We start from the raw sequence: 22,649 nt of genomic DNA, 5'->3' as shown, positions 1-22,649 counted from the left end.
ACTTGGAAAGAATTATATTAAGTGAAGTAAACAGGCCCAACGAAACATAGGTCCCATGGTTTCCCTTATTTGCAATAACTAGTATATGCCTGAGACAAGCAGAACAGGTCAGATAAGTTGATGTTAGTCAAAATGAACCCCAGGATAAGGACTCAAGCGGGTTTTCTTTCTTGCTATTGTTTCTAACATACTTATAAGGTGATTTTTTTTTGTTGTTTTGTATGTCCCTCCCCCACGGCATAACAGCTGTTGTCATTGTATTTGATATTGGTATAATTTGGGGAGGGGAAGGGAAAGAACAAATTGTTTGAATAGGCATACAGATAGACCTATTGCAACAATGAAACTTATAAGATGCTATGTTGAAAACCAAACTTTACAACTTTGGTGGCAGGGGGTGGGGGTGGGGGTCGGGCGGAACAAAGGAGAAATGTACTCATTACCTTGCTCATGCAATTGTAACCCCTCTGTACCTTATTTTCACAATAAAAAACTTATTAATAATAAAAAATTCGATGCATATCCTACAAAATTAAGAAAATTGAAAAAAAGGAAATTAAGTGAAGAGACAGCCTTGGGAGGGATGATGAATAATGATGAAAGGATGGCAGTAATGAAGGTGCATTGGTACATTGTGTTCATACACTCCTTTGTTCAGTGACAACTATTTTGTACAACTACTTACAGATAATTTAAAAAATAGCAGCATGTTTCTGTACCAAGCTAGAAGACACATGGAGAGCATACAATTTGATGATTCAATACAGGATTTTGAGAGATTCTTTAGGCCAGGGACTAGCTAAAAATTGGGAATAAAGTTCCTGACAAATTAGATCTCTGTCCTTACTAATTTCAGTCGAGGGTAGTAGATAGGCTTTAAATTAATAATAGAAATAAAATGATAATGTCCATCTTTCCTCTGGCCAAATAACTTTTAATGGTTATCTGCATTTGAGCTCAGTGGAATGCTAAAGGTTTGTCCAAACAGACATGTTTCTCATTTAGCTTAGAGCTTAATGAGGAACATAAAGGTAATCATATGGTTATAAAATTCAATGACTAATATATCTCCTTGAAAAATGTCTTGAAGCAAATGATAGTGTACATGGCAACTTAAATCAGGGGATATGGTTTTATGGGGCCATTAAATTTGCTATACTGATATTTTGTATTAGTGGAGATTCAGATGGGCACAAGTCAATGCCATTCTGATTTCCAGGTTCTTACAAATACAAAAATATGGAGCTGACAGAATATTATGCTTGAAATTAGAGGCAGGGAAAGCAAGAGGGTATGTATCTACTGAAATAAGCACAAGCCATGAGTTTATAATTCAGTCACTGAGCACATTGAAATTTATAATGTTTTAGTTAGAGAAGTCTAGTTGAGGTCAAGATTGGATATTTATTATGGAAAAACAATTGTTTGGAAAAGTAATTTCCATCTCCAATTCCTGCTCTAACTACTGTGGAATTGCTGAGGGGATATATGCTTTTGAAATACATAGGTAATTATGGATTCGAAGAAGATTCAAGACCTTTGCTAGACAGTCATAAGAATTTTTGACCAGTTGTATGTGGGTATGGGAAAAGAAGACTAAGGTGAAGATTGGTACTATTCTATTCTGTAGGAAATGTGTAAGTTTAAAGTTCATATTTCATTTTTTCTTTTTCTTATTGTTTTTGATGAGAAGGGAGAGCAATTGGGAGGATAAAGCATTTAGAGTAGAATTTATTAGCTTTAGGCATTCTTGAGGCATGCAAACCAGTGGATATTTCTGGCATGTAAGGACGAAGAAGGGGAAAGACAGACATGTAAAGGACATAGATGTGGTGTTGTTATATTCTAGCTCATTATCTATTAGCTCTATGATATTAAGAGAGACATCTGTATTCTCTGATACTCAGTTTTTACTTCTGTAAAATGGGAATGTTTCATGGTATAAGGAATTGTTAAGGTAGTTAAATCAGGTCAGAACTGGGAAGTATCATCACTGTTCTCATTTGTTGTGAATAGTCACAAAATTATAATTCAGAAATTATTACCATTATGTTTCTTTTGGGTATTGAACCATTATAGATTACTTCTTTATTTAAATATATTTGACAAATTGGGACAGGAAAAAATTTTAAAAGTCCTAGATTATGAAATGTAATAATTGAACAATCTAAAGGAGGAACTATAAGATGACCAATCTTAGAGAAATTTATAATCTAGTCATTCTCATAGAAAGTCAAGAGAACTCACTTTTAAATACATCTTTAATATTTGTCTAGGAGAATGAATATATTGTTACTATTACTTTTTTGTTATAAATTGTCACTTAAATTATTTAACGTATTTTGACAAATTGTTTTTTGTGGCATTTTCCATGTAGATTGTTCTTTGTAACTTGTCTTATAAAATATATTGATTTTAGAATTAAAGTATTCCAAATATAGTTATTATTCTGATTATATGTCTTTTGTTTAGGAAAAGCAAACCATTTGACAAACTTCAAGAAGTAAAGATTCTTGCTCAATTTTTAAGCGATATTGTGAATATTTCCAGCATTGCTTTGACATATTCCCAGAGCTTAAATCTGCAATGTCCTACTTGCCAATATAAAATACAGAGTCTTGTGTTAAAATCACTTACATATCCTGAAAGGTAAGGAAACTAGATTTTATTTCAAAATGTTATTTTACACTTAAGAATATGGGTCTGTTGGGTAACAGTTTAAGAAGACAAAGCCAAATTTATTTTTACTATTTCTTTCAGGCTCTATTGTACATAAATATTAGAATACGAAAAGATTAAAACGTATATAGTTTTTTTTGTTTGGATAAAATTTAATTTCTTACACACTAGCTTGTGTAAGGAAAGCAGAAGCATGACTAATACATAAGACACAACAAAGGTGAAATTTTGAGACAAGCAGATTCCTCAGGTATTCATAAGTAATTCTTATATATGATATATATTGGCTGAGTGATTGTATTTATTTATTTTTTGTTGATTGAGGGGTGTGAACTCTGGGCTTGGACACTGTCCTTGAGTTCTTCAGCTCAAGGCAAGCGCTCTACTGCTTGAGCCATAGTGCTATTTCCGGTTTCTTGTGGTTATCTTTTTGTTCAAAAAGAAGAAAGTCTAGTTTCTCTGCTCTATCTAAGATTCTACAGATCCCAACCAGAGATCTACTTTTCACACTTTAGTATTATACCCATCTTTATTAGTTTGTCAGTTTATCACAAGTGTTTCCATTCCTATTAAAATGGCACACATGCTCTAGTGAATTTTTTATGACACCCTTAATATGCTATTCTTAAATACTGGAAAGTATGTGAGGGAAAGAAATAGTTATGTCCTGTTGATATGACTATAATTATTCTAACCTCTATGTAAATCAGTTTGGAGAATCTCTAAAAATTAAAATGAGATGTACCATATGATTCAACTATTTCACAACTGGGTGTAGTAGCAAAGGAATCAAGTCAGGAAACATTATTCAATATGGCCAAATTATGGAATCAGACTAGCAAACTAAGTATAAGTCAACAGATGAGTCATGAAATTATATCTATATCAATCTATCTATGTGTGCATTTTAGATGAGATTGATCTATAGATCTATACCTGTGTCTATAGAAATAAGTGTATATTTAGATGATATCTATATCAATCTATATCAACAGTGAGATATTGGAAAAGTAGTTAAAATACTGTCATCTTTTACTTCTGGTAGGATAATATTTAATCATTCAAAAGTCAATAAAATACCATTGTGAGGAAAAAAACTGGGTGTAAGTTAATTGTGTTTTGCCCTTGATTGAAGTACTTAAAAATGGACTAAATATGTGGATATTTTCAGGGATTCAAACCATGAAGAAATTAGTCTATTACCTTTATCTCCCAAGGCTGGTAGTCTATCACCCAAGTCACATCTCCAAGTAGAGCTTTTTCTTCTGATTAATTAGAGATAAGAGACTATCAGATTTGTCTGCCTGGGCTAGTTTCAAACCTCAGTCTTCAGTTCTCAGACTGCTAAATAGCAATGATTACAAGCATGAGCCACTAGTGCCCAGTTTAGTCTGTATTTTTAATCTATAGCTGATGTTTTCATTTTACAATTTTAAGATGCAAACCCTTCATTAAACATGAGTGAAGTTGTATTTGTTGTACCTCAAATCTCTATCATACTAACCTAACCTCCCTACAATCTTTCCTTTCTCAATGTTTTAAAAAACAAAAACAAAACCATGAGCATTGAAGTCTAGAGGTTGTGGCTTTACATATTCTGTTCCTTGAATGTAAATTTAAATGATTCAGATTGTGCAGGGGTAATATATTCTCTTTATGGTATTATAAATAAAAAAGAAACATTTTCCCACTTAGTCTAAAAGAAGCACACTTGTTAAAATCTTAACAAGATATTAATCATTTAGTCCAAGTGTTTGTATGTGAAAGAACACACAATCTCAAGGTAAGAAAAATTTAGTTCCATACATGTAAAATTAAATAAATAGTGAAAACTTCTATTTTTGCATGGGCAAATGATGAATTAAGTATTCTCATTACCATGACACAAGAAAGAAAAATTTACATTGAAGTTTAGAAACAAAGTTTACTTTTTAAAAAATTTATTACAAAGAACTACACAAAATAGAAATAGCATACGGTATTACTCTGTGTTCAAAAATACACTTATTAAACAGCACCCAATGAAAGCATAGGTAAAAAGGGACATGATGCAATGACCGAGAGGGTGAAGGGTTAAATAACTGAAACCAACATAAAATTTGCTATGAAAAGCATAAAAAATAGACATTTCAGTCAGCAATATAATAAAACCTTTTATATTAAGAATTGAGGGGCTGGGAAGGTGGCTCAGTGGTAGAGCACTTACCTTGCATGCTCGAGGCCCTGGGTTCTATTCCTCAGCACCACATAAGCAAAAAGAAAAAAGCCGGAAGTAGTGCTTTGGCTCAAGTGGTAGAGCACTAGCCTTGAGCTGAAGAGCTGAGGGACAGCGCCCAGGCCCAGAGTTCAGGCCCCATGACCAGACCCCCCCCTAAAAAAAAAGAATAAAGACATTAGTATTAGAAAAGGCTAGGCTATATAATTGAATATATTTATATATGAATTATGCACATTTCTTTATTTATATTTGGGAATATAAATGAAATGCAAATGAGTATATGTAATGTCACAATAAAAGAGACAGGTTCAAGAGAACTATCTGCTGAGGAGATGCTTTGATGCTCTCAAGTAAAGCAAAGAAGATATAAATCTGGAGTGGAAACAATGAAATACAAATGAAACCAAAAAGAGTGCAACATTTAAATCTTTTCTTATAAATTTTATTTGAGAGAACTTTATGATAAAGAAATTATACAAATTTTACATGCAACCTTTTTCACAGATCAGAGGATTTGATATTGCAGCAATGGGAATTCTTAAATACACATACAGATTTATCTTGAAAATAATATTGACTCCTAATTTGGAATTTCAAATGATATTAAGATGAACCAAAAACGTGAAAGTTTATATATCTTTATCTCTGAAACTCTAAAGGATTCTCTGCAACAGCAAAAATTAAAAGTATCCAATGCTGGTAGAGGAATGTAAATGCAGTAACAGAAAACAACATGTATTTCTATAGATAGCCTAGCAATTAAATGATTCTATGCCAAATGATTGACAAGTGAAAAAACAGTGACTTTTTATGTCACATAAAATTTAGTTGCAGTTATCGCTGAGTATTAAATGTAAACTAGTAAACAGACAGAAGTAAATCTAGACAAATGTTTATATTTGCACCAGATAAAAGCTTGAGGCAAGATATAAAGAACATCAATCTGTTTGCTGACATCAGAATAAAAAAAATAAAATCTATATTTTATAAATGTCTACAAAAATGTGAAACATTTGTAACGGATAGGATACTGGATGGGGTTAAGCTATTTATATGGATGTTTTACAAAACGTAAAAAAAATACGTGAAATGTATTTACTATGCTTTTAGCTAGAGCCTCTTCTCCTTCTTCTTAGTCCATTTCTTTGTCTTTTATTTTTGTATTTCTGTTAAAACACAGAGAGAAAGATATCTCCTGTTGTTTGAGCCAAAACTTTTGGACGGGGCTTTATCATCGACTCTGTGTCACATTCCACAGAACACAGCCATGCTCCCCACCTACAGTGCTAGAAACTTGACTAAACTATGCCAGTTCTGCTTGATACTTTTAATAGAATCTTAACAATCCTGTCTCTTTTAGTTTTCTGTCCTGAATATATATTCTTAATTCAATATCAAGAGTGATATGTTTTTTATTTTAATACGTTTTTTATTGTGAAAATACTGTACAGAAGGGTTACAGTTACATGAGCAAGGTAATGAGCACATTTCTTATCAAGCATTGCTGCCTCCTCCGTTGTTTTTCCCCTACCATCCCTTCCTTCCCACCTCCACAACTACACTTCCCCCTCCCCCCAGCCTAAATTGTAAAGTTCGTTTTTCAACATAGTGTCTTGTACATCTTATTGTTGCAATGGGTCAACCTTTATCCCTATTTAAACATTTTGTTTTTTCTCTTCCCCTCCCTAAATTACACCAACATCAAAAACAGTGAAAACGGGTTATACCGTGGGGGAGGAACATATAAAGCAACAACAAAAATCACATGGTACCTTATAAATGTGTTAGAAACAATAGCAAGAAAGAAAAAAAACCACTTTCGTTCCTATCTTGAGGTCCATTTCACCTAACTTCATCTTATCTCATCATATGTATATAGCTTTTGACCTTTCTACTTGTCCCAGACATATACTAGTTATTGCAAATAAGGGAAACCATGGAACCTATGTTTCTTTGGGCCTGGCTTGTATTAATATTTACTTTTTATTCTTTCTCTTTCACAGACTACCATTTTGCAGATATGATTTTGTACTTCAAGAAAAAAAAGAAGTATTTCTTCAATCAGATATATGTGCAGCACAAAATATTTGAGTACCTTCATTTATCAAACTTAAGCTTGTTTGAAAATGGAAGAACTCATAAATGAGAACAATGCAATCAGTATTTATTGTAGATTGCATTGTGTGATCTGAGATTCAGATATATGTACTTGTTTGAATAAGTGAGAATCAAAATTAAGAAAATAGATGGAAATGGCGATGTATTTCTTCAATCTCAGCATTTTGGAAGTTGAATAGGATATGAGTTCCAAACTTGGACTACCTAGTGATTTCCAGGCCAGACTGTGCTATGTAGTAACTGCTTATTTTAAAAACTGGCCAATCAAACCAAACCAAAAAGAGATTTTTTTAAGTACCTCGAAAAGATAAAAATAAATATGCATATGTGAAACAATTTTTACCTAAAAGCTTTATTTTGGTGTACCTTATTAGCTTCCTATATCATTATTCACCACTGGATACTTAGATAGTTACATTACTAAATAAATATGTTAGAGACATTTTCTAAAGAACAACAAGGAATCACAAATGGTTTACTTCATGATTAATCGCTACAGTTGTGCATTCTCTCTGCAGTGGTAAAAGAAATGAAACTTCTTAATTTGCAAATTTCTCATCCAGAAAAATAAATTGGACCATTATTTACTTTATAAATAAAAACACTTGGTGTTTTAAATAATGCTTTGCAAATAAATCTCATTTCTATGTAGTCCAGCAAATGACTAAGTAATCATTCACTTTATTGGCCTGTGATACTTCACATCAAATTCTGGATCCATCACTTCATAATGATATAAGGTAAGTCATTTTATTTCATACCTTTCCATCACCTAATTTTTTTTGTGAAGATTGTCTCAGGGATCTACTTTGAAAATTATCTTTGCATATTGATGACAATAATGATACTCATGATAACCAACACATACATCACTATGTTCTTATACCAGATGAGTTCATTTCATCGTGTAAAACTCATGAACTTAATCTTGTAGCCATTGAAGAAAAAAATTCTAGAGACATTAACTAACTTTAACAGAATCACACCTAGAACCAGTATTCAAATCTCAGGAGACTAAGTACATATTTTTAATCATTAAATAAAATCTTTCTTTAAAAGAGTGTGGAGAATAAGTATGGTTCAAATCATTAATATACATTCACGAAAATGGAAAGAAAAAGTCATGGTTGGTTTGGAAAGGGGTGGGGGATGAAGAAGCGTGATGGAGGACTGAGAGTCTGATGGAGGTATACACACACATGTAAACACACATGGAAATGTCAAAATGGAACCTCTGTAACAACAACTAATTTATTATAATGTGGAAAATATTAAAACTATTGAATGCATTATTAATATTAACATAGTAGTTGTGGCTACACATCCTTTCATACTTCAATTTATTGTAAAGTCCAGGAATTTCCTAAGCCAGTGTTTTCTCTCATTTATGCACAAAATCCCTAAAGTTTGTGTTTCATAAGAACAACCTGAAGTCCAATCAGTACTTAGGCACTTGATTGCCTCTTGCTGTCAGGACAAAATACCGCAGCAAGATTATGTTATGAAGTAGAAATTTATTTGTTCACAGTCCTGGAGGCTGAAAGTCCAACATCAAGTAATCGGCAGATGTGGTTTCTTGGGAAGCCTCTCTTCCTGGTATTCCATACTGTCCCTTCCTTGCTATATCTTCACTCATCTTTCCTCTGTCATATGCCCAAATTTAAGTGCCCAAATCGCCACTAATGGATAGATGGTGGTCAGATTGGATTAAGGCTCACCACAGTAGCCTCTTTATGATACAATAATCTCTTTAAAGGCCTTATTCCTATATAGCTACCGTTGGAGGTAGTGGGGTATAGAATTACACGAGTTGTGAAGGGAACACACTTGAACACATGTTAGCCCTTCATGGCGTTGTTTCTTTTACTTGAGTATGTCAGGCCCATCTCAAAATTAGTGGTGCATGTGTGAAGGTCCCTAAAGAGTTATACTTTTGTCTGAGGTATTTAAGGGTGTATCTGCCATCTCTTTTCTCTTTCAGCACATTATGAAAACAACTCCACTTTTGCTGCAGCCTTTCACTTCATAGGCTCCGAATGCAGAATTGCATCTCTCCTTTCTGCCACTTAGCTACCTGGGCATAAATGTCCCTTATCCTTAAGCAAAAGCACAAATTATTGCATAATTTTATTTCTCTAATGTCCTCCCCAGAGTACCATATATCCCCAGAAGATTCTCCCCCTCCTATTTAAGTAGTTCTACAAAGGAGTTGCAATATCACAAAGCAGTTTATGAATACAATGCATCTTGAGCAATATCAACCCTTTCAATGTTCTCACCTATCTCTCTCCTACTTCCTGTTTCCCTCACTCTTGTTAATTTTATAGGATATACGTTGAATTCTTGACTACATTTTCTTCCTCTTCTCTGAATATTCATCTACCTCTTTCACTTTGAATCCACACCATCCCTTTTGGTACCAGCTTCCTGATGTTTTATTTTGTTGAACCTTGATTTTACCTTTCTAAAAAAGAATTCTAAGGAAATCTAAGCATCTCTACTTGAGATCCCCCTTGAATCTACCGTATTTCCATTTCAGTTAATACATTTGGTTACACTTGAATGCCAGCCAACATATTTTCTGATGAGTTTGTTAGCTAAATCTAGCTTCCACATATGAGGGAAACAAGGATCCTTTGATTCTCTGGACATGACTTACTTCAAGTAATATAATTTTCCCCACGTCTTTCCATGTTATTCCAAATGGTACAATATCATTCTTTCTAAAGGATGAGTAAAATTACACTGTGTTTATATACCACATTTTAGTTCCATTTTTCTACTGAGGGGTATCTGGGATGTTCTATATTTTGGTATGGTGAGTAATGATATAATAAACCTGGCTATGCTAGTGGCTTTACTGTATTGTGGCTTGTAATCTTTTAGATAAATGCTTAGGAGTGGAATTGCTGGATCATAGGGTGGTTGTTTAATCGCTCTGCTTTTCAGAGTGGTTGAACAAGCTTACATTCCAGTAATAGTGTATTTGAGTTCCCTTTTGGCTGCATCCTCACCAGCATCTGTTATCATTTACTTTCTTGATAATGGCTATTGTAAATGGTATGAAATAGAATCTTAATGATGTTTTGATTTTCACTTCCATTATGGCCAGAGATGTTGAGCGTTTCTTCATGTGTCTATTGGACATTTTAAAATTCTTCTGAGAAGACTCCTTAAAAGGAGTCACTAACTGATTTATTAATCTTCTTGTTGGTTTTATGAAACCCTAATTTTTTAAAATTCTCTGTGTATTCTGGGTATCAGGTCATTGTCTGATGTGTAGCTGGTAAAAATCTCCCATTCTGTAGGCTTGCTGGCTATGCCTTGTGCCATGCTGAAACTTTTTAGTTTGATGCAGTCCCATTTATCAAGTCTTTCTTTGCCCTAGAAGCTTTTAAATCTCAATTTCACATTAGTGAAAGTAAATTGAATCATAATGTACTGTTAATATGTTACCAAGAACAGAAATCTTATTTAGTGTTTCTGATTGCTTAGGGCCTTTGGATAATAGAGAAAATAGTAGCTAATTTGTCTTTCAGTATATGAGACTCCATTATACTCAGCAGGAGGCCTCCTTGCCATAGGTGATTCAGTCTTCCTAGAATAACTCAAAGATGCAACCTTACAAATATGTATAGGTGTTCATTTTATCATGCTTTCAAGTATTCCAATTATATAAAGATATGAACAAGGAAATTCTGGAATTCCTATTCAGAGATAAGGGAAATGGACTCCTATGACCTTCAAGATTATGACTGCCAATATTTTCATCATTTTTTTCAAATTGGAAGATGATTATGAATCATAATTTTTATATATCAATTATCTGGAGCCATTATGTACAAATTATTTTACAGCAAATTGCCTTGAAGACTAATGTTTTAGATCAGATACCAAAAGATATAGAGAGACTAGATAGTTTAGTGTGGTATATATACACAATTAAGTATTTTTCATCCATAAAAAATGAGATGATGTCATCTTTAGGAAAATGGATAAAATTAGAGACCCTTGTGTTAGGTGAAAAAACCTGACCAAGAAAAAATGTTACTTGTTCTAACTAATGTGTATATATATATACACACATACATATGTATGTGCATAACATAAACATTAAATGCTATTTGGAAAAGCAGAAAGCAGGAAGAAAAAGAATGGGAATATGGGGGCTGGGAAGGTGGCTCAGTGGTATAGCGCTTGCTTTGCATGCATGAGGCCCAGGGTTCGATTCCTCAGCACCACCTAGGCAAAACGAAAAAGCCAGAAGTAGCACTGTGGCTTAAGTGGTAGAGTGCTAGCCTTGAGCTGAAGAGCTGAGGGACAGCGCCCAGGCCCAGAGTTCAGGCCCCACGACTGGACCCCCCCCCAAAAAAAAAGAATGGGAATATAAGAGGAGTGAATTTATTCCAAGTACTCTGTTTACATAAATGGAACTACCAAAGGGAAAGCTCTTTATTTTTCAAAATTCATTACCCGAAAAATTAAAAGTAATCTCAAAGGGAACTAATACAAGTGGCTCAGATTGTAGAATGCTTGTCTGGGAAAAGTTGAGTTTCTGATTAAATTGAAGCATTGGAATGAAATAAAATGTTGTTTTATACTCTTGCTTTTTCATACAAGTGAATATATTTAAAGAATTTGCATAATCCAGATAGGCTATGTCAATATGTGTGTTGTCAATATAGAAAAGGCACAATTATGGAAGTATATTTGTAATTAATGTAAGTGCTGATAGTCATAATAATAATGGCATCTACATTAATCCTGTATTTTCTTTACATTATTCCAATAAGACTAAAAATAGCATCATTAATACTTCCTGTAAATCAGTTTTCTGCCACTGTGACCAAATAGTTGAGAAACCAAACTTAGTGGGAGAGAGGGTTTATTTAGGCTCATAATTTCAGAGGGTGAAGTACCGTGACAAGACAGATAGTGAAGTCATTTTACCTCCTCATGGCTGGAAAGTAATTGAGTGGAGGTAAATGGAGTAGATATCATCAAGCAACTCTCCCAAGAACCTAGTTTTCTTTCCTGTAAACCTTACCTCCTAAGACTTCCACCATATCCCAATAGCTGAATACCAGGCTTTAAATGTATGAGCCTTTGAGATACATTATACTTACTATGTGCTAATCTGTGCTACAGATAATGTCTCATTGAACTTTACATATATCTTTAAATTACAAACCTCAGTGCCTTGGGGGAGAAAAGAAGGGACAAAATTTTGGATAATATAAAACATTGAAAAGACTTGTTTTGCTGTGTTCTGACTGTTAACTACTGAGTACATAACAAACCTTGGGTTAATTTGTGAGTGATTAAATGCATCAATGGGCAGGATGTCAACCTCTGCAAAAGAAGCATAGGATGGGGTGGGTGCAGTGGAGCTTGGCTCTGAGAAACTATAATATCTCTGCTGAGTATCCAAGATATCATTGATGTAATATCACTGAGGAAGTGTCTGCCAAGTGACATGGAATTTGCTGAATGTGACAACCTCAGCAAACTGACAGAAACACATGCTGTTTCTCTGGGGTGTGCTTTTAGGTTCTTGTATGGAAGAAGCCCATATATTCCCGTCATGCCCCAATAGTTGCTTCTCCAGTAGCCTAAACAACATTTCTGAGGAATATAAGGAGAAAATTGTGGGGATTATGAAATGTTGGACTTCAAAACAAAGATAATATTTTCATTCATAATTTTTTTCTCTGTGAACATGTGGTACTCAGGAAAAAAATTAGAAGGTGAACAGCTGGTCATGCAGATGGTGTTGATGAATTGAATTTTGATTTCGACATTATGGCTTAAGTTTCTGGAATGCAAAGCTCTTGGCTCAAGGTTTTAGCTCTCTGGGATATGGAAGAATGTATTTGTATGTAGGCTAGCAGTCTTGATTAAAGTGCTTTAAATGGAAGACAGAAAAGAAAGATTCAAAACAATCCAAAATTCACCCAGATTTACTGGGATCCTTGCAATATTCTTCTGGGTTTCTTCAGTTAACCTTCAGGACAGTCTAGTTCTTGGCTCAGATTTTCCTTCCCATCATTCTTCTCACTTGAGCATTCCTTGGCCTTTGTATTTATTTATTCATTTTGAAGATGCTGTGCAGAGAGGGTTACAGTTACTGTACAGAGCAAGGTAATGAGTCCATTTCCTATCGAGCATTGTTGCCCTCTCCTTTTTTTCCCCCTACCATCCCTTTCCTCCCCATTTCCCTACGCCTTCCTCCCCTTCCACAAAGTTGTAAACTTCATCTTCAACATAGTGTCTTGTACATCTCATTGTTACAATGGGTCATCCTGTATCCTTATTTCAGCATTTTGTTATTTCCCTTCCCCTCCCCAAATTAGAAAAATGTATATACAAGGTACAGGACAAAGGAATCAAATACAGTGACAACAGGGGTTATGTCATCGGGGAAGAACATACAAAAGGAACAAAAAAATCACACAGTATATTATAAGTACATTAGAAGTAACAGCAAGAAAGATAAAATCCCGTGTGTCCTTGTTTTGGGGTTCATTTCACTTAGCATCAGCTTATATGGTCAAATGTACATAGCTTTTGACCTCTTCTGCTTGTCCTAGACAAATACTTATTTTTGTAGATAAGGGAAACCAATGGACCTATGTTTCTTTGGGCCTGGCTTGCATTACTTAATGTTTTCCAAGTCTTTCCATTTCCTAACAAATGGGATGGTGCCATTCTTTCTGATGGAGGCATAGACTTCCATTGTATATCTATATACCACATTTTCTTCTACTGAGGGGCATCTGGGTTGGTTCCATGTCTTAGCTATGGTGAATAATGCTGCAATAAACATAGCTGTGCTGGTAGCATTAGCATGGCCTTGTTAGTGATCATTTGGGTAAATGTCTAAAAGTGGGATTGCTGGGTCATAGGGGAGCTCTATGTGGAGTCTTTTGAGGAACCTCCATATTACTTTCCAAAGTGGTTGAACAAGTTTACACTCTCACCGACAATACAGTAGGGTTCCCTTTTGTTCTTGGCCTTTTTCATAGTCACCTTCTTATCTGGCCAACCCACACTCACATTAATCAGTCTATGAATACATTGTCCTTGCTACCTATGGAGTTAGTCTGTCACAATCTTATAGATAAGAATTTGACCTAAGTGGGGAACAACAATCTATTATTCATAGCAATCATATAGTCAGAACATCCAACTCACTCCAACTCTTCCAGGACACAAATGAGCCAGGTGATGTCAGTATGTTGTGTCATAACATTACGACTCTGAGCTGAGGAAACACTAATCATATTTATGAGCAGTTCACATGGCTGAAATAGAAAAGTCATTTATAATACTGCATGAGGACTTTTCTTTAATTCAGAATGGGATGTCATTTTCTTTTTCTTTTTTTTGTTTAAAGTTTTTCTGCAGTATTCATTTAGCATTCATTACCTCAGCTAACAGATTTTAATATTTTTGAATATGTATTTTATTTTTAACATAATTTTATTGTAAAGGTGTTGTATAGAGGGGCTGCATTTACATAAGTAGGGTAATAAGTACATTTCTTGTCAAACATTTCCTTTTTCTTTTTCAAATATGTTCCCTTACAAACAAACCTCCATAATTAGAAGGCCAATGTCCATGTTCACAAAATGCAAAGTTATGCAATCATTAAGAAGAACTGCATTAAATTTGTGATTTAGAATAAATAATGAATTTGATTTTACTTAATATTAATATGTAGTGCTAATTATAATAACTATAAATTATTAACTGTAATATAAAGAGAATAATATCTATACTACTGGTCTTAATAAAGTGACATGCATGGAAAATTCTAGTCACTATTTTAGTCATTATTCTTTCTAAAAGTATAATTTTATTGTTATTTTTAAAGGGGTTACCATTTTATAAGTCACATAATAAGCATGTTACTTCTTTGGGACAGTGTTACCCCCTTTTTTCACTTTCCTCTACAGTTAGGTAGCTCATTTTCACATACAATATGCTGAATATCATGACTACATTTGTTCACCCTCCCTCTCTCCTTTTTTGCGCCTTCTCATAGACCCCAGTAATTATTTCTTATTGTAAAATAAATTAAGGATCAGATGAGAATAAATGAAGGCAATTGATAAATTTTATCATGTTCACAATATAAAGAAAATTTATTTCCCTTTTGATGACTAGAATTACCAGAACATTAGAAAACTGAAATCAACCATGGAAATTTCTAGATGTGTACATTGTTTCAGTATTGGGAGTACCCAACATTACAATGAGAACAAAACACTATTTTCAAGGCAAACAAATGAAAGGTAGCAAATATAGTCCATGTGTGTTTTTGTATTTAGCTCTGAAGAGCTGAAGACTCATGAATGGAAATGTTCTGAAATGTTTTATGGAGATTGAAAGTACTCTCCAGGTTTTCTAGGTTTTACCAGATTGAATGCATCATTTTTTTTATAATTGTGGATTTAACAAACCACATACCATGTGTTTGGGTATAAGATATGAGAATAAATTTACAGGTGATACTTCTAGGTCTATATTATGATCAAAACTTCCTTCTTGAAAGTTCACCCTACAAACTAATCTGCAGAATGGCATTGGATCTCCCTCCCGAGTTAGGTGTCTGGAGCCTCTCTCTGAATGCATTTTCACAAAACTGGGGAATGTGGAAGTCTGGGATGCGGACTTTGCTAATAACAGGACCAGGAGGAGTGAGTGGCTTTGACCCAAGAATAAGAGCCAGTGTTCTTCAGTTCAAATATGGTCTCAGCCACTTACCACTTAGTGGATGCTTAGTTTTTGTGTGTGTCAGTATCCTTAATCAAGAAATTGAGGTTTTAGTCATACCATTTACTAGGGTTTGTGTGAGTAATGCAATTAAGATGTATGACACATTCCAACAGATTATACAGATGTTTGATAATAAATATTCCTGAATGTATTTAAAAACCCCAGAAGGATATTGGTCCTTGGTGATAGCTACCTCAAGAGTTAGAGACCAGTGTGTTCTGGGGACAGTATCTCCCAGGGCAGAGTTGTTCTCAGAGGTCATTGAAAGGTAACTGATTGTTGACAAGATGGTCACAAACCACAGCTGTGCAATATCTTTTTAAGAGCTTGGTACCTCAGAAGACATCTTCTGTAGGTTTAAAACTATTTGCACACATTCTGGTTCCTAACGCATCTTCTTAAAAGTAACATTACTCAGGTTAGCCTCTTCAATCAGCTTTCTTTAAGCTCCTCCGATTAAGTGTATGACAACATTAGAAAATAAGAAATAAAAATATCTGAATTCTTAGAATCAAGGCACTTGCATCCTATCAGGGAAACTACTAGTCAAATCAGAACTTGCATAACTGTGCTGATTTTGGAGATAATAGTAAATCTTCCGTATAAGGTGGAGGGAAAGAGGGAGTGTCAGCTGCAGTGGGAGAGATTGGAGGTTTAAGACGTCCCGTGATGGATCTTTAGGAGTGGTGACTATGAAAAAAGTTATGACAGGGGATGCAGCTGATAATGATTGTAGATCATGAAGCAAGGAATGAACAAGCAGGTTAGATAGGCTGGATAAAATTTTGTATCTCATAAGAATTGAGTTGCTCTACTCAGGAGCTATTTGAGACTCACTAGGGAGAAGATATAAGCATACGTATGTGTTTGTTCAAGCTTCTGATTGATATAATTATGTATACTCATGGAGTATAATGTAATAAATGCTTTGACATATGTTTATATTATATAACGACCAAATTAGGGTCATTAGCAAATCTATCACCTAAAATGTCTAACAATTCTTTTCAAAGTCTGTTTATGGCTTTAAAGGGTGAACCAGTGCAACAGTGATACTCACAAGACTATGTTGAAAATGAACTTTACAATTTCAGGAGAGAGAGGAGGGAGGAAGGGAAAGTGGAAGGAAACAAGGGAGGGGGTAACCCTGTTGACAAGAAATATATTTATTACCTTCTATAACTATAACCCCTCTATATGTCACCTTTACAATAAAATTGAATTAAAAATGTTTAAAAAGTGTTAGTCAAGAATAGTGTCTCAGACCTGTAATCCTAGCTACTGGGTGAGCAGGCACATACCACTGGTACTAGTCATTTGGTTGAGATTGCATCTTAAAACATTTTATGTCCTAGCTGACTTTGATCATGGCTTCCAAATAGCTAAGGTTACAAGCTTGACCTATCATGCCTGTTTCACTGAATTTTTAACAATGCTCTAATATTGAGTCTTCATGGAAAACTTCCTGGGTTCCCAGCATCAAAGGCAGTATTGTAATGCTGTGGTTCCTATGGTAGTACATGTATAATGACATTTGCAACTTGCTTTTGTCATTGTTTATAGCATTTACCTTTGGCATTTGGGGTAAGAGCTCTTTAAAGTCAAATGTATGCACTACTTACCATTTCATTAGGGACATTTGCTGATTATCCAGTGTGGGAGTGACTACATTAGTACTTACAAACAACAATGCAAGTTATTACATTCTATGATGTGTGCTACTGCATTTCAACCTGAAACTAACTTAAAAAAGAGAATTTGCATATGCTTAGTAGTTTCTTCACTGGAATAGTCAAATGATGAGGTGAATTAAAGCCTTCAACCCACTAAATGAAATATTCATTGAAATATTTTCATCTAACTAAAACTTTACTAATGTTTCTTTCTTGTGCCAGTTCTGGGACTTGAACTGATGGCCTTACACTCTTTCTTGTGTCTTCTTTTTGTTCAGTGCCAGAGCTCTACCACAGAGCCATGCTTAGAATTCTGGCTTTTTACTGGTTAAATGGAGTTTAACCAGTTTCATCTTCCCAGTTTCATCTTCCTGGGTTGGCTTCAAACCAGGATCCTCAGATCTTGTCCTCTGAGTAGCTGGGATTTTAAGCTTGAACCACTAGTAGTAGCCTTCAAGGTTTCCTTTCTTATGTTCTTAAGAATTGCTTTTTAGAGGATATCAGATCAGATGATTTTATGTCTGGTAAAATATACAACTAATTGTCACAAGAGGGCAGCCTTTCAACATAAGTGGTTTCTCAATTTCCTGGCCTTATTTATTTATTTATTTTTTTGGTTTAAATTGGAGGCAGTTACTTTATTCTATGAAATAATGATAAAACAATACAAAATGTTCAGCAAGTATTTTGCTTTATCTATGTTATTTCTTTTTACTGCCACTAGTTGAAAGTATAGGTACAGTTGAAAGCAGGGTTGAATTGTCTCCTGCTTGGGTTTCTTTAGACTAAGTCTTTTAAACAACAAAGGAGCAAGTCACAGTCTGACTTGAGAGTACCAAAGATCTCACATAACCACATGTGAATCCACTTCTGATCTTCCCCCAACTCTAACCAGACAAAGGCAGCTTAGCATTCTGTGATCTTGGGATCCGTGAATGACACTAGATGAGATGTTTCCAATTTTCAGCCTCTCAAGTGTCAAAAAATAGCACAGCTTTCCTGGGGGATAATTGAAAACAGTAAATCGCAAGGTGTGTGTCAAAAGACACACAAAGGCCCTTTCCATCAGTAACACCTGCTTCTCCTTCTACAGACACAGCAACCTTGGTGTGGCTCAAGTTCCTGTGTAGGAGCCATCCATAGTGGGACTACTCTCAGTTCCCCATCTTGGATTTCATTACTGAAATGGAACCAGCACAGGTGATGCTCAAGATCTATGTCTTCGGTGATGTTGATGCAGGGTAAAATAATAAATAGCAGCTGCTGGCAGAGGCAGCAAAAGGGCCAGGTCCCCTGCTTGGATGAAAGCCCTCTTTCTGGCTCAGCCTTATTCTTTTTTATAGTCTGCAGCTGGGACCACCTGAAAGTTCTTCTCTCCTCCTGATGACCGAGAGTAGTCTTGACCTAACGCTGGAGTGTTTTAGGAACTCTCTGGGACGATTTATTTCTGCACCATCTCTGACAGATTAATCTAAGGTGTAATTATACTGCTATGCCCTTTCCTTAAGCCCCTGTTGCAACTCTCTCTTGTGATTACGTCGTGAGGTAAGTGATATTCTTCTCAGTTAAACCGAGATTTCATGCTTTTATTTTTTCTTTCTTTTTTTTCTTTTGTAGTACAGAAACTCCTAAGTTTAGGGCTTTGTTCTTGCAAGGCAGACACTCTACCACTTTAAACCCTGCCTCTAATTTTCTGTGCTCTAGTTATCTTGGAGAGAGGCTTTTACTTTTTCCTCACCCCACTTTGTACAACCCTCTTTTTTAAAGTCTCTCCAGTGTCTAGTTAATTATGTGTTTCTGAGTTTGTGTTTTGGTAGTCAGGTTGGTACTCTAATTATATTGGCTGTCTTCAATCTTCCTGAAATGCATCCTGTTATGTTAGCTTTTATTAAGTTTCACCTTTGTCAGATTCCAGTGTTTCCTATGATGAGAACCTTAGATTTGCTAGTTTTACTTAACGCCAATCTCCAATTTTGCCTGACTATTGACTATTCAAATATCCTTTTATGGGACTTTGGCTTCTTGTGGATGATATAGCTTTTCCCCTTACACAACACTGCTAACCCATTTGTCTTACATGTAATTGAAATAGTTTGAATTTTTAGTTTCCCAGAAGGGAGGACATTCTTTGTCAGATTCTGAAGGTATGCACCTCATTCCATGTGCCCATGTTATGCCAGGCTCAAGCTCTTTGTTTTTGCCTGGCTCAGCCTATCTTTCTCACTAAATCCCAAGATTCATATCCTAGCAGTGGCCCAATTAGTTCTAGGGTTGATATAAACTGTGCAAAATACCAGCCTTATATGTGGAATTACACAGAAATAGGAACAGGATCAAAGTGGTGGTTTCTTTAATTTCTCTCAGTCAGTGAAATTTTGAAAGCATTTTACTTTTTTTCTTTAGTATATCTATATATAAAATTGAATTTAGTAATGTAAGATTTAGTTTTTAATTTGTCTTTGTCTTTTAAATTGTCTTTGTTTCCAGATTGTTGATTTTGCAATGGAAAATGTTTTTAGATTTTAGTGTCAACTAAGTGTTTTCAAAAACACTTGGGAAGTTAGAGAACTCATTTATTCCTTGAAAGAAAACTAAAGTGTAACACTGTTTTTATCCTGGTTTAACTTAAATATTAAAGTTAATATATGTTATAATGAGAATAGCATGACCTTTTATAAAAGTAAGACTAAAAGGCTGAGAGGATAAAAATTAGAATAACAATTTAAAACAAAACTAAAATCATAAAGTAAAACGAGGCCTAGGTGGCTCATGCCTGTAATCCTTGCTTTTCTGGAGGCTGCGATCTGAGGATCCTTATTGAAGCCAGCCTGTGCAGGAAAGTCCATGAGACTCTTCGCTCCAATTAATCACCAAAACAGCCAAAAATGAAGCTGTGGCTCTAGTGCTATAATGCTACCTTTGAGTTTAAAAAGCTCAGGAACAGAGACTAGGCTTGAGTTCAAGCCCTCTGGCCAAAAACCAAAGTAAGAATAGATTAACATATTCAAAGTTGACGTTGCTGAAGACTCCACCAGAACATTGAGACAAAGAAGAAACAGAGTTAATCCTCTTATCAGGTACTTGGGTTTCAAAGCCTACACCAGCAACTTGCACATTTTGGAATTACATATGAAAGGATGTTTATCAGCTCCTTGATGCTCTAGATTAGGTTTCTAGAAAGAAGAAATAAAAGGGAAAACAGGCATCACTTTGCTGTGATGGGTGGCATCTGTTTTCACTAAAGAATGAACCTGGCATTGGGGAAATGTCTACTTGGTTGAGGGTATGGAGGTAAGGTACTAAGGTCATGCACCCAGCTTGTATAGAAACACAAGAGACTCATGAACAGTTGGAACCTGTTAGCACACTGGCTAGAAGTCCCAGAATGGCAAATGAGCCTCATATGGATTCTTTGGACCAGAGACCAGTCATGGGGGTTCCACAGACCTGCCAAAGTAGATGAAATCTTATAGTTGTGATTGTGATTGTGAGTATGGAAGTGAGTTTTGTGTAAACTCACATTTGAAGACTCAATAGAAGCAAATTATCTTGGTGGTTATCATTTCTTGTGACCTCCTAACCATTACACGGCATCAATAAGACAGATTTGTAATTTGTAATTCAATTTTGCTACCCAAGAGCTATGCATATAGCAAGCAAATGCAAGAGCCACTGTCATCTGTTTGGCAGTATCTTGCAACAATTTTCTTAGCCCTATAAATAAGAGAAGTAAAGTATCCGTTATTTTTATAAATGTATAACATGATGGAAAATAGCAGAGCCTGTGAAAGTAGCCTTGATAAATAGATGTAAACATTCAACATATTATGATCTTTGCCCCCAGGTGGAAGGCCCTATATACTAGCTAATCTTCAGATAACACAGATGAAAACATTTCAAAATCCACTAGAGATTTAAAAATCTACACTTAGGCTTATGAAAAATGATATTACTCCATTCATTTACATTGTAAATTATAAACATTTAAACTTCATTATATTTTATACTAATGGAGAAAGTTATTAAATTCTTCAGTGAAATAAATAATAGCAAAAGTTTAAATTAGTAGAGTCTTGGATGGTATTTCAATATGATAATATAAAATAGTATTGAAAAATTTCTGTACATAGTAAAGTGTTAAATCTAGACACTTTAGGTCATTTAGTGATCAAACTAGGGGAAAATTATTTATATGTACTATGATATAGTAATAACAGAACTTTTAGATTGCTTTATATATACATGATATAAAAGTATGCCTAATTGATGACCATTTAAGTAATTAAATTCACTTGGATAAAGTGACTTATCTGGGTATGGCTAAAAGGTTTTTAGTTTATTCCAAAAGAAGTATCTATGAAATATTTTCAAATCATGAATCACTTTAAACATTTCAAAATTCTAACACTAAAAAGTAATCCATTCCTCTATAATAGTTATTCTTTCATATGTAAGTAATTAATAGGTTTTAGTTTGAACTGATTGAAGTAGTAGGTAGTTTCTTTCATGGAATAATGTATGGTGTTTCCTTTCTGGAACTGGAAATTTGTTTCCAATAGAGTGTACCTTATCTACTTCATGTAGTCTATTTTCTACTTCATGATCATAATTTGTTTGTTTATTTTTGTCTTTGCCTTTGTATTGGTGGTGGTGGTAATGGGGCTTGAACTCAAGGCCTGGGTGCTGTCCCTGAGATTTTTGCTCAGGGATAATTTGAGCCACAGCTCCACTTCTTGTTTTCTGATTGTCATTTGGAGATAAGAGTCTCATGGTCTTTCCTGGCTTTGAATCATGATTTTCACACCTCAGTCTCCTGAGTAGCTAGGATTACAGGAGTAAGTCACCCACGTCCAGCATGACCATAGTTCTTGACAATGACTTTTAATATATGACACAAAAACACAGGCTTCAGAGTAAAAATTAACCATTAGAACAACAGATTACAAAGGTTCATTACAGGGGGTTAGGGATTTAACATAGTGCACTTACTTGCCAGGCAAGTCCTAGACCCTGAATTCAGTCCACATCTCTGCCAAAAAAAAAAAAAAAAGAAATTCATTTTATCAGTTTTTTTCAATTAGGGTCTCATTTTTTTCTCAGGCTTGTCTTAGCAATTCCCTTTTCTAATTCTTCTTTCCAAAGCAAAACATAAATAGGAAATGGGATAGTTTCCTCAATCT

The 22,649-nt window shown here is 34.8% G+C and overlaps 1 protein-coding gene across 1 annotated transcript in view; it reads left to right on the top strand.

Moving 5' to 3' along the window:
* Lipi (lipase, member I) overlaps positions 1-6,988 on the top strand; it is a 38,286-nt gene extending 31,298 nt beyond the window's left edge. The window contains exons 9-10 of the mRNA XM_013034883.1: positions 2,473-2,649; positions 6,901-6,988. Of these exons, the coding sequence (XP_012890337.1) occupies positions 2,473-2,649; positions 6,901-6,988 (265 nt within the window). The remainder of the gene's footprint in view (positions 1-2,472; positions 2,650-6,900) is intronic.
* Positions 6,989-22,649: the final 15,661 nt, after the last annotated feature.

Source organism: Dipodomys ordii, unplaced genomic scaffold (genome assembly GCF_000151885.1).
Source record: "Dipodomys ordii isolate 6190 unplaced genomic scaffold, Dord_2.0 Scaffold199, whole genome shotgun sequence".
Classification (NCBI taxonomy): domain Eukaryota; kingdom Metazoa; phylum Chordata; class Mammalia; order Rodentia; family Heteromyidae; genus Dipodomys; species Dipodomys ordii.
This window is presented reverse-complemented; position numbering and strand designations above follow the sequence as displayed.